The 13554-nt window shown below is 42.8% G+C and overlaps 1 protein-coding gene across 1 annotated transcript in view; it reads right to left on the bottom strand.

The window, feature by feature from the left end:
- Grip1 (glutamate receptor interacting protein 1) overlaps positions 1-13554 on the bottom strand; it is a 361954-nt gene that overhangs the window by 60603 nt on the left and 287797 nt on the right. Inside the window, exons 10-12 of the mRNA XM_051170528.1 lie at positions 11739-11925; positions 10995-11140; positions 2363-2443 (exon numbers count right to left, since the gene is read on the bottom strand). Of these exons, the coding sequence (XP_051026485.1) occupies positions 2363-2443; positions 10995-11140; positions 11739-11925 (414 nt within the window). The remainder of the gene's footprint in view (positions 1-2362; positions 2444-10994; positions 11141-11738; positions 11926-13554) is intronic.

Here is a 13554-nt window from a genome sequence, read left to right as displayed (position 1 = left end):
TTATTTCATACTACTCAACTGAGGACCGTTTTTATTTATTTTTGCCATAACCGTGGACATAAACTCCATCCAGCAGTGTGTTGAGGCATTTTTATGTAGCCTCGTCATTCTTGCTTGAAGGGATGACCTTGTAGTCAGAGTCCCCGCCTCTGGGTCTCCTCTGGTCCTTATGTACTGACCATTTGATTTGTTTGCTTTGGGGCATTTACTGATAAACTCAGTCTGCGGATATTAAAAGTGCAAAATAATCTTAATTTTTGCTCTATAATGGTCCCCTGGGACTGGTAATTTCAAAGTTGGTTTATCAAAGCAGTTATAAATTAGATACCTAGGGAGGAAAAGAATTAAGTACATGTTATACGTTATGATTCTTATTTTGATTTGGTTATCCAGACCAGGAATTATGAGGAATTCAGTGTTGAGGTGAATATTCTATTTTCTGGCTACGAAAAAGTGTGCTCTTAGTTGTTATTTGAAGCTGGTGACACCGAGCTAACCCTAAATGTCACTTCCTCACCTGCCTTAAAAGTAAGGCAAGCTGCCTTTAGAAAGGTGACCTTCCCCAGCCAAGTAGTTGAGTAAGAAATATGGCTTTTTGCATAATAAAGACCTTGCAGTGGAGCTGGGGCAGGAATTACAGGTAGGACTTCCAGGCAGATTGTAGACTCAGGCTGGTGGACACTGTAGGAGTGGAAAGTAAACAGAATGGTGCTGGGAGGTAGGCAGTGAGGACACCACCATGTGGAGAGATGGAACAGTTGAAGAAGCCAGGTTAAGTTAGTAGCTGGCTGAGAGACTGCACCAGCAAAAGGCCAACAGCTTTTAGATGTCTTTAAGTCTTAACTAAACCTCCAGCGGCATCTGTGAAAGCCCCATAGCACTCCAGGCATTCACTAAAAGGCAGTGTTTGAGTCTTGTGAAATGGAGTACAGATGCATAGTAGACTCACAGAGAGTCTTAAGAATGTATAAAAGGTATTTAAAAATTATATTACTGTTTCCTGTATTCTTTAGGTTAGACAATAGTATAGGGCATAAAATGTAGAGAAGCCACATGTAGATTTCTGCTCATCTAATAATTCATCTAACCACTTATATATATTGGCATGTGAGGAATATTGAATACTGTGACTTTCTGGGGTGCATACAAAGTAGACAGACGTTACTGTACTTAAGACTTAGTCCTATACTTCATAGAAACCTTGTTTCTGTTTATAATCTATTTTCCTCTGTCTGTCTGTCTGTCTGTCTGTCTCTCTCCTCCTCTCTCTCTTCTTCTCTTGTTCCTTTCCTCTCCTACTCTCTTCTCTCTCTCTTCCCCCTCTCTCTTTATCTCTCTTCTTCTTTTCTTGTCTCTTCTCTGCCTCTCAATCTCTGTGCAAGCAGGGGTTGGCATCACATGACCTCCTCAATTATTTTTTTGAGACAGGATCTCTTGGTGAAGTTGGAGCTCACCGATTGGCTAGACAAGTCTGAGACATCTTCCTGTTTCCATCTGTTTAGTACTGGGATAACAGATGTGTGCTGATTTGTTCAGTTTTTTTTTTTTACATGTATGTGTTGACATTATGTTCTTATAGATTATATACATTTTACTCCTTGTTCATTCAAATGTTGATTTCTCCACCCCACTCTCTGGATCAATCTGGACACTGCATTGTGATGTTCATTCTAAGTATCTCCTGTTTCAAATTTGTGTAAGCATGCCACCATTTGTTTTCTGTGTTGCCAATAAAAATCAACTAGCCAATGCTATGCAATAACAGAGAATAGGGTGGGACATCCCGATAGAGTGAGGGGAGGGGAAAGAGCAGGGAGAGGAGGAGGGATACACATGGAGAGAACTGGGGAGCACTAGGAGGGATGAGCTGGACCTAGGATACGAGTAAAAAATAAGAATAAAGTAGGAAATCAGAATGAGAGGAAGCTATACTAGCATGGAGGTTTAGGATGGAATAAATATTGTACAGCATTATGCTATAGGCTAGCTAACTAAATCCTAGACTCTGTGTGGTTGTTTGGGTATATACCTGATTAAAGACCACCAGTATTACTAAAATAATAATTCAGTAGTAAGTCTTAATTAAAAAGCTCGGGCTTTTTCAGGTCCTATGCTTACACAGCAAGCATTTTATCAACTGAGTTCTTTTCCAAGCCTTCATGATGAAGAAACAGAACAGCAGAGAGATCATGAAGTCTCTTATCCTCCTCACTAGCTGTGTAATTGCCTCTAAAGTTTTATATGGTGACTCTGAAACTGGTAAAGAAAACTTAAGACATTCACCACACTTACAAACTCTTTGGCAACAGAATTCTCCAGCGTCTTTCAATCCTATGTCCTAAGAGAAGCCCAGTCTACTTACAACTGATGGTTATTCCAAGCTCCACGCTGTGCTTCTTAGGCAGTTTCACATGAAATGTTCCGCTACTTGGGATGACAGACTCTGTAATTTCAAAACAGAAAAGAGTGTTACAGAAAACAGTAGACACTGGACATAGGAGTAGCCTTCCAAACTAAATTTAAAAAATCATCATGGACAGATAGATGCTTAATGAGACTCAGGAAATTCTAACTTGAAACATTCCATTACAAGGGGAGGCTCCTTTTAGACTCAGAGGTAAACAACTCACAAGTCTCAGGAAGTTCCTAAAGCTTATAAGAGTATTAAGGCCTCTTGACTCCTAAGGTTTTATAAACAGTAAGAACTTCTGGGGAGATCAGACCCATTGAGCTGTGTGACTATTGTAGAGTGAGATCCAGTGTTACAATGTTCATGAGTCGTTACCATGTTGGGGTAGGCTTTTCAGTGATCCTCTGTTTTTGAGTTGTCTATGCTCCTGCAAGTAACCCCTAACCCATACTCTTACAGATAACCACAATAAATACATTAGTTTTTCATCTTGGACTTCTGTCACCAGTGCCCTATCTGGGATCTGTAACTGTTATCTTCTGAGACCACCAGAATCTCTGCATTAACTCCTTACTGCTTCATCAATTTCACCAAAGCCTAGCTCACCCTCCAATAGGTGAAGATGTAACTATAAAGGCTGGGATGTAGGTAGAACTATTGGGCTTGTAAGCGCCTAGTCCAATTTGTTCACTGCCTGTGTAGCACATTTTGCATAGCTGCACAGTAGAGGCAAAAGTTAGGCATGGGCTCATGGAAAAAGTCAAGAGGCCTCCTTTTCTCATCCTGCCTTAGATTGTTCTTGGCCTCTTGCCCTTCCCCTTGAGAAGTTTAAGCAGTAAACTTTTTACAAGCCCAGAATCTGATCTTCCAATTTGGAAGGTTCACCACTGAGTGCTCAACTAGAGAACACAATAAAAATTTGATTTCCCTCAGCCCCTCCAGGCTGCTAGAAAGTCACCTGTAAAAAAAGACCCCCAAGCTGCCCATCCATTTCAGTGGCGCAGCGCAGGCTCCCCTCCTAGCATCCCCCTTTCTACTCGGTTCTGATTTCAGATGGGTGAGCAAATCTGCTGACTTTCCCAGTTCCTCTCAGACCTCTAAAATCTCTCTTGTACGTGAGCCAGAGCCTAAGCATGCCTTTAAACTTCTTGAGGCTTTTGGCTTCCTAATGCCTTTCTAAAAGTCTCTTTTTCACCAGGTGACCACCTGCTACCAAGTGGCTAATGTCTATGTCAACTTATCATCTTTATCCTCTTCTTCCATAGGAGCTGCAAGACATATAGCTTGCTTGTTCTGAGGTTTTTTATTTTTAGCCCTAATAAATGGTATTCACCTTCTATTTTTTTCATTAATGAGATGAAGAATCCCAAGAGGGGACCATTATTTCCTCAAATATCATAGGCCAGCTCTGACAGGACTCCATGAGATTTCAGGTAACATTTCTTTCCAAACTTTGAATCCCTCAATCAGCCCAGAATATGAGGCATTCCTGTCCTCCTTGACAGCATTGTGAACAAAGCTTGAGGCAGACATAACTACTTAGTCAAGCACTAGACTTCAGGAAGACCGGCTAATTTGGATACACTGAGGCAGAAAGAGAAATGAAATAGGCAATAATTTTGGTGTTTTACTTTCTGTCTGTGATGGGTATCATAATTATTTTCTAAATATTTCTCCTTCCTGTGTCTTTTCTCCATTCCTTTTCTAAGCCCTGATCATCTAATATTCTAAAAATGGAAGATTCTTTCTTTCTATCCCCTAAGACACTCCTTAAGAATCCAGAGTTAACAAGAAAACCAGGAGTGCTGGCTTTGGAATGGGATGTGTTTTACCCACTTGCACCAAGACTGGTCTACAGTAAGAAACAAGAAATAAGCCAGTGTTCAAAAAGGGCAAACAGGATCTTAGGGAGTGCGAGGCTTAGGTTCACCTGACGGGAGCCCTCTGGACTGTGAAAGGTCATGCCTCCAGAAAATGCCCCTTTCTGCCTAAACCAGCGGGGGTGCATTTCTGATGCAGCAAATGAAAGATTAAAAACACTGATGCAATAGAGATGATAGGATGGAAGTGAGCAGAAATCTGCCACCTGACGGCTCACGGGCATAGCCAGGCTACTCGATTTAACTGTTTGGATAAAGCCAACCAAAGAGTCCACGGAACTGCATGTCTTAGGACCCGTTTCACATACGTGTGGCTGTTTTTCTCCAGTTTAAGAGAGAAAGTTCTCTGAGACAACAAAGAGGTGCATAATGTGTAATGTGTGTTTATATCTCTGCCTCTGTGTAGGGGTACAACTCCTACAAGTGAGGTCGCCCAGAACCACAGAGCAAGAACGGTCTCTGCAACTGTTGGTTTCGTAACAGTTTAAACTTTCTACATGTATTTATTTTCACGGCCCTCCCCCACACTGCTGTGTTTGTGTGTGTGTGTGCATGCACGTGTGTGTGTGTGTCTGTCGCACGGTACACATATGAAGTCAGAGGACAACCTTTGTGAATTAGTTCTCTCCTACCATGTAGGCTCAGGCTTGGTAACAAGCACCTTTGTCCACTGAACCATCTGGTCTGCTTTCTTTCATAAAACTGTATTGCAGGGAAATCTGACCATGATTAACAGCACTAATGGCATTAGAGGAGATATTATACCTTACTGGAAAACAGTAATGGATCATAATTTTGACTACATGTGATTTGAAAAATTCACAGTGGCCAATAGGTATCAACTAATAAACTCTACAATCAAGCGGTAGCTTCATTTTAATCTTTGCATGCCAGTGTGATGTATTCTATATTTGGTATTTCCCCTATATGATTATTATGTTGTTAAAGCAAAGGCATATTTAATTTGGAGTTCATCAACAAATACTGTTAATGAGGAGAAGGCTCCATTATTTGGACAAACAACAGGTTTAGCATCCACGGAGATAATTCAGCGAACAAATGATGTTTATTTTGTAAGACCCTTGTGATTATTTTGCGTTCCCTGGTTTTTGCTTCATCTTTGTTAAAACTATAATTAAAAACACATTTGGGTAAAGGGGCTTCCTTCCTTCCCATTGGTGGTCTTCTCTGCCTGAAGCATTCATTGTCTGCACAGTATGATAAACCACCGCATTGTAATCTATCAGCCCGGGCACCCCCGCGGGGAGGGGAAATGTCTAGCCGCCCCCCACTCGGATGAAAGCACTGGGGCTCCAGTGGGGGGTGAACAGCTCTCCATACGCTTTGCGCGAGACCTCTTTCCAGAGCAAATGCCTTCAGAGTTGAAGTGGGAGCGCTAAGATCTTGCGGTGTTCACAACAGAGACCGTGGTTTAAAATAATTGGCTGTGACAAAATGGAAATAGGGTTCTAACTTCAGAGAGTCCTGTGTGTGATGAAGGATTCCAGTAAGAGAACGTGAGGGCGCTGAGTGTCTTTAGCATCCAGTGCCTTTCTGTTAAACTCACTAAGGCGCTGTTTACATAGCAATGCTTGTGTAAAGAGACAGGAGTGTGCTCGCTTTTCACCACCCCTCTGTCATTTAAAATATTTATTAAACAGAGATAGCCGACCACTGAGGGCCAAGGGCTGGAACATTCATCTTGATGCATATAATCTTCTGAGGCAGAATCCTGGTAAGACATGGCTAACATCCAGGCAATTAGGCACAAATCCAGAAGGACAGGCCAGTTCTGACACAGCCTGCATCCACACATTCCCTGTCTGGATCCCAGGGTCTTAAATGACTAAAAGGATTTTTCTGATTCTAAAGTTTCCAGGAATGATCCCTGGATGTGTTTTTCTGAGAGTTATAATGAGGCACCTGCATCCATCAGGAGAACAGTGGTATCAATTAGTGATGTCTGCCATGAGCAAAGGCAGATCAGATAACAAATGGGAAAACACTTTTTCCCTTAGCCTATTGTAGATGACCTGGAATATCGATTTTTTTGTGACCTTTAATTTTTTAACAAGCTGGGTACTGAATAGAGTAAGTTTAATGGATACAGTTCCCATTTTTCTAGAGCTTAAAGTTAAGAATATTAAAGTATTAAATCAACAACTATTAAAAAAATATATGTATGTATATTAAGGATGCATGAGACACTAAACAAGTTTCCACGACATACAAAATAAAATGCATTTATAACCCGAGCAAATACTTACTGGGATACTGTTTACAAAGGTGGCCAAACTGTGCTGGCTATCACATGGCTGACACACAGCGTGCAGCTGCTGCCAAGTGCCCTGTGGTGCTCAGCACAGCCTTCTCCGAAGCCTGCTCTAATGCTTTCATTGTGGCAGCCCCTAATGTCTCTTCTAATAATTTCATTTAGCAAGTTTTTAGCTGAAGATGCAGTTAAGCAATAAAGGGAAAGTGGGCTGCAAGTCAATGCACTCAGGGTCTATGATTCTCTGTACTAGGAGCTGCTGTTTCTCCATCAGAACCTCAGCTTTCCCACCCATGCATAATATGAAGGTACAGGATTGTAATAACTCACTTATCACCAACTTCCTGTCACAGCTGTTAAGTATCCTCTGGGGCCACTGGAAAGCCTTCGTGTTTGATAACCAAACCTTCTCTGCTGAGTGAGTCTTGCAAGGGCTTCTTTCCACCCAAGTCCTCCTTGGTCACAGGAATTAGGAGGCACATGATTTAGAAAAGATGAGCCATCGTATACACGAGAAAGACAGACTGGAGAAAGGGCTGTTCCAGGAGCCCAGGAGCCCCAGGGAAAGTAGATTCAAACCCAGTGCTCACACACACACATACACACACACACACACACACACACACACACACACACACACACACATGTGTGCGCGCGTGCAGATTCATAACCTAGTCTCTTCACGGAGCCAAATGCGCTTCATTATTTCCTCCTTTCACTCACTCATGGAGCACTAGTCAAGACCTTTCTGTAGACTAAGCTCTATCTGGGTACCAGAAGTGCATCTGCAAACTAAAGCCATAAAGTCCCAGATGTCATAGATTCTTCTACTGGAGAAGAAAGAATAAACAACAATACAACATAACACCAGAGTTCTGGACTAGAAAGAACTATAAATGTAGACACGGGGAGAGAGAAGGCTTTTATGAGCAAAGACCCATGAGGATGAAACAAAAACAGAGGCATGTAAGGGCAGTGGGCATGGCTGCTGCAAAGATGTGCTGTGGGATTGCGGCTGGCATTCGGGGTACCACATCGTTCCCATCCGGAGAGCTCTCAGTTGAGCTGGTGGTGCTTTCTTGCTCTTCTCTCCTTGCTCCCAGATCTCTCCATCCGAATCCCACTGTCATTATGAACTACTTCAGCAACTTCACTGCCCGGAAGTTTGCTTGTCCATCTCTGAAATTCTAAGTTCTAACGCATCGTTGTGTTTTGGCCTTAGACCCCATGCCACCCCTCCCACCCCCTAGCTGTTACTTTTGTTCTTTTTCTGACTATGCACACTTTTCTTCTTCAAGACGCCTACTTCCCGTAAATCCTATTCCTCTCATTTCATTCTGGCCTAATCCTTTACTGATTCCCACCATACATTTGGTTAGATGTTCTTTTTCTTTTTTTCTTTTTGAATGCAGGCTGCCATAGTTAAGAGGGTAGCCTTTGGGGGATCTGTCTGCTTGTGTTAACAGGCCAGCTCTACCACTAACTCTGTGCCTCAGTTTTTTTAAAAATATATTTTATTCATTTATTCATATTACATCTCAATTGTTATTCCATCCCTTGTATACTCCCATTCCTCCCTCCCTCCCATTTTCGCCTTACTCCCCTCCCCTACGACTGTGACTGAGGGGGACCTCCTCCCCCTGTATATGCTCATAGGGTGCCCCACTTTCCTACTCAGTTTTCTACTGTCATCGCAATAGTAAACTCTGCCAGCAAAGTCAGTGATTAAGTGATCTAAGACACACAGCACTTGGCTACATAATGGGTCAGAAAGTCGGCACTATGACATCATGACAGTCATTGTGCTGTCATCACAGCTCGTCTCCTAGCAACAGGCCATCCCTCCTTGACTGAAACCCTTTTGCTGAGCTTCCTCTGCAAGCACCAGGCTTTGGCTCAGCCTGGCAACCCATTTCTCTGCTCTTATTTTTTGGTGTTGATATTCCTTAAACAGCAACAACCCCATCGTATCCTAAACAAACAATCCAAAGCTAGAGAGCTGGGTCAGTGGTAAGGGCACTTGTTCTTGCACAGGACCCAGGTTCAATTCCCAACAAGCACATGGAGGCTCACTATCTCCTCAGGCACCAGCCACACATGTGGCACACAGACATACGTGCAGGCAAAACATGCATACACACAAAGTCATAAACTAAAAAAAAAAAATCTTAAAAAGCAAAGTCAACCAACCAACCGAAGAACAACAGAGCCCCACTCCTCTGTGAGGGTTGACAGCGCAGACTCGGCTCAGTCCCTCCATTGACTCTGGAAATTCCATTCTAGGCATCTGGCTGGATTTACTCATTTTTCCACCTGACATTCTAAACTGTCTCTATTCTTTTTGGCTTCCTAAGCTATGGAGTCTTCCCTGTTTGCCAACAGCTTTTATATGAACTCCTTAAGCATGGCTAAGCATGAGTTTGCATTCTCATAGCTTTTCATTGAAATTCATAGGGAGAGGCCTTTAACTTCTGCTCCAGACAAGTGATCTGGAATATTCTGGATACTTCCCCTTTTCTTCCTTTGAGGACCTGATTTGAAAGATGACTTTTTTTTCCCTCTCATACTTTTCCCCGACCTGCTTCAATCTCTCCAGTATTAACAAAACAAAGTAACAGTCCATTACACTGTGACTCTCCTCTACCTGGCTTCCTGTCGCCTGTCTCCACAGGTAAATTTTTGACCTTTCCAAACATTCTCTGAGGCATATAACCCTGTTAAGAAAGTGCTCAATAGAGCCGGGAGTGGTAGTGCACGCCTTTAATCCCAGCACTCGGGAGGCAAAGGCAGGTGGATTGATGTGAGTTCGAGAACAGCCTGGTCTACAAAGCAAGTTCAGGATAGCCAAGGCTACACAGAGAAACCCTGCCTCGAAAAACAAAAACAAACAAAAAAGAAAAAAAGAAAGAAAGAAAGAAAGAAAGAAAGAAAGAAAGAAAGAAAAAAGAAAAAACAGAAAAGAAAAAAAAGTGACAGTTCAGGGAGAAAGAAAAGAAAAGGAGCCTGCTTTGGTCTTTGATCCAGCTGTCCATCCACACCGTTCACAGCATGTTTCCTGCCGGACTCTTCCAAACCAGTCCTGGGCAGGCAGTGAGCACGCACTCCTCACTGTCCACACGCTGATTGCTGAGACCCACCTTTGGTTCCTCAAATCTCTGGAATGCCTCCAGCAGTGTTTCCTGTCTGCACCTCACCCTCCCAACTACCAAATACAAAGACACTTCCCCCTGTGTGACTTGAATTCCCCCCAGCATCTTTATGTTGTTAGGACTCACGCCTTGAAACTCTTTTGTCTTCCTAACTACCACCTTCCTGGGTTCTATTTGTTTCTTATTTATTTATTTATTTATTTATTTATTTATTTATTTAGTGTGTTTGTGTATGTATATGTATATGTGTGTGTATATTTGTGTGTTTGTATGTTTGTGTGTATGTATGTATGTTTGTATATGTATGTGTATTGTGTATGTTGTATGTATGTGTATATGAGTGTGTGTATGTTGTATGTGTGTGTATGTGTATACTGTGTATATTATATGTGTGTGTGTATGTGTATATTGTGTATGTTGTATGTGTGTATGTATGCGTGTGTGTGTGAATGTGTGTATGAATGTGTGTGTGTGCATGGTGTGCATATGTTTGTGTGTCTGTGAGTATGTGTACGTGGTATGTGTATGTATGTGGTGACTGTGTGTGAGTGTGTATGTATTTGTATGTGTTTATGTTTCTTTGTGTATATTTATGTGTGTGTGTGTGTGTACAGCAGAAAAGTTTGTAGTTGGTTCTTTCTCTCCATCTTGTGGGTCTTGGAGATTTAACCCATTGGCTCTCCTTACTCTCACCCTGCCCATTGGTCATGGGCCCATTGCTACCCTCCCAGTCTGTTTTTAGAGATGACTTTTCTTGTCTATTATAATCCTCGGGACCCTAGTGAAACAATCGTGAATGGAGCCCTTCTCCTCCTTCTTCACGAGTGTCACGTGCAATTTCTCTCCAATGCTGAAGATCAAACATTTACCCTTGTATCCCTCCACCTCATGAATTTTCTCCACTCCCTGCCTGACTCTCATGGGTTCTAGGCAGCAGGAAGAGTCTGGCAGGGCATTCTTGTTTCTGGGTCTAAAGAATCTTGTTTCTCTAGCACAAGGGTGCAAAGTCAAAATAAAGGCGACACGACTTTTCAAAATCACATCCAGAGTGGGTATCACTTGTTTAACTTGTCACATTAATTTTCAGTTGGTCTTGTGTGGACATTTAATGAATAATATAAACAATTCAAAAGGAAACCATACACCTCTTAAACAAAACCAGTGTGTGTGTGTGTGTGTGTGTGTGTGTGTGTGTGTGTGTGTGTATCCCTTTCAGGCACATAGTGATGTGCTGTATGCAGCCCTCTCCCGCCTCCATCACTGATATTAGGCACGGGTTTTACCTGCGACGTCAAACTCAATTTCCAGTGTGACTTTGCTCGTGATGGACGAGTCTCGCAGGAGCTGATTGGCTTCCTCGAAGGTGCTGTCTTCTGTTGGGATTCCATTGATGGCCATTACTCTGTCCCCAATCTGTAGCACCCCACATCTAGTGTGGAAGCACATGTGAGAGGCTGTACTTAGAGGGGACAATCATGGGGCTGGACTGGCCACCCTACCTCACTTAACCTCTGCAAAACAGTATAACCATTTGCTCTCATTAAGTCAATGCTATTGGCAAGCATGATAGGTCAAGTGCACTGCCTGAACTCTTGAATCCCGTGGTTACAAAGGTGGGCAAGGGGGCTCTTAAATAACCCAGGGAAGTAATTAATAATTCATAACTAGGATAGTACTCTAATATGACCAGAACAAACAGATAGTACAGAAGAGCATACATTCCTGTCACGAAATAACTTCAGGTGAACTTTAGACAATTTTTTTTTTTTTTTTGGAATAGATTTGTCTCCTTTATAATTAATACAGCCTCTAGTTTTCTAGTGGACAAACTCTGCTAAATAAAACCACCGGTGCTCATAATTCTTCTGAAAGATGATCAGGAACATAAAATTTTATCATCAGAATGGAGAGTCCATTATATTTTGCCTTTCCTGAACTGAACACTGATCCATAATTTATTAGTTATTCACAGAGAGCTGGTGTTTGAAAATGCAGGCCAGAAAGGCATCTGGGAAAGAGGACCTCACCTCTCTGCTGGGCTGTCAGCTTCAATATAGGAAATCAGAGGTGGGGAGGAGAGCGTCTCCGTGGCAAACACGCTGCCCTGCAGTTGGATCCCAAAGCCCGTGACAGGATCAGCCGTCAGCACAACCTCCGTGGTTTCCGTGTGAACAACCTGTCCAGCTAATCCCACAGTGCTAGAGGCTAAAGACACTAGAAATAAACACAAAGAACGTGACTGTTGGTTCAAGCAAGTGTCATCATACCCAAAGTGGACAGTATCTAAACAGAAGCTTGTCTACAACGTAGGGAATTTAAGTGCTGGTCTTACAGTAAAAAGTTGGGTTGCACCTGAACAGGGTAAATGCATCTCCTGGCTTGTTATATTGGAGTCATGACCAGGGTAGCCACCCATGCCCCAGAAGCTACAAAGAGACAGTGGAAATAGGAGAACCTTGGGATCAGGTTACATCATCTAGTCCTGGGCTGTAAAATGGGCATCAGCTGAGAAAGACCTTTTGGCAGGTGTTCCATCTCTGCCTGTCTCCCTCTGAAAGGAGAGCCTGGGACTTTGTGTCTGAGTTTTCCCACTTTAACCATATATAAACAAGCCAACCATCTGTTTTGAGGAAACAGTCTTTATGTGGCCACAGGAATGGTGAGGCTGTGCTTGTGCCCCCTAGGAATGGTGCTTGTCCCCAATGTTGGGTGGGCACAGTGAGTCATCCAAACTTCATATATTCGTCTTTGTCCCACAGGTTCGTTTCTCTGTGCTTTGTTCTTGCTTAACCTTTGGTCACCTGTTGTCTCCCATTTCATGCACTTCTCCGGTACCCAGATAAGTCTCCAGCCAGACACCTCTGCCTTATTTTCACCTTCAGCTTTGATGACGAAAGCAGCACTCCCCTTACAGATGCCTGTCTTTGCTGTGTCCACAAGATCCAGCCTTGTGTGCTTCAACAAGCTATCTGTGTGCAGGAGTCCTGTGCTGAAATGTCCCGTTATCTCCCTGCTTCCATTAAGAGATATCTAAACCCTCCCACTACAACTGAAACCCAGTATCTTTCACTTTCCTACATAGGACAAAGAGAGGTTTTGATACTCTTTGCTCATTCACAACACATTCCCGCCTCCGACTGCTATTTAAAATTCCACATTCTACACTTATTTCTGCTGCCTAGTCTTTAAGCTTAGCTTTCTTCTTTTTCTAATCTCCCTGTTTCCTCGTTGGCTTTATGTCTTCGTGCTTCTATAATCCTGATTTTAACCTTTAGCTTTCCCTGTCCTTACCGTGGTGACAACCTTCTAACACATTGGCTTTGTGGCACTTCAGCTGTCTCAGTGCCCATGACTAGCCAAACCCATCCCTTTCCAGCACTCTGCCAGCACAGCTCATGGGTGTACTTCCCCAGCTTCCGTGAAAAGATCCCTAAGATGTTAATACTTAAATCCTCCTTTAAGACCACATCCTGTGTAAGTGACTTTCCCAGCCCCTGCTCTCTATGTGTTGTCTCTATGAAATTTGTAGTACTATTTCCTGTTGCTTGTCTCTAGGCTGACTGTTTCAAACAGTATTACACAGAATAGATATTTTTCTCTTTAATAGATGTTTCCGCAGACAGGCCTATGTATTTTAAATCTAAGCAGGACACTAGCTAAATATGGATGGGAGACCCCAGAGCCCCCCTCAGCCTCACTCGAAAGCCTAGGGCCTGCAGTTGCTAAGCCACCACCTACCCACTGTCTTTAACTTCTATCATGTCTCTTCACTCTGTCCTTGGAGCCTGGGGACCACTTTAATGGAGCGTCTGCAACTGCCAGAGACCCTTAAACACCACATGA

Source organism: Acomys russatus, chromosome 28 (genome assembly GCF_903995435.1).
Source record: "Acomys russatus chromosome 28, mAcoRus1.1, whole genome shotgun sequence".
Lineage (NCBI taxonomy): Eukaryota > Metazoa > Chordata > Mammalia > Rodentia > Muridae > Acomys > Acomys russatus.
This window is presented reverse-complemented; position numbering and strand designations above follow the sequence as displayed.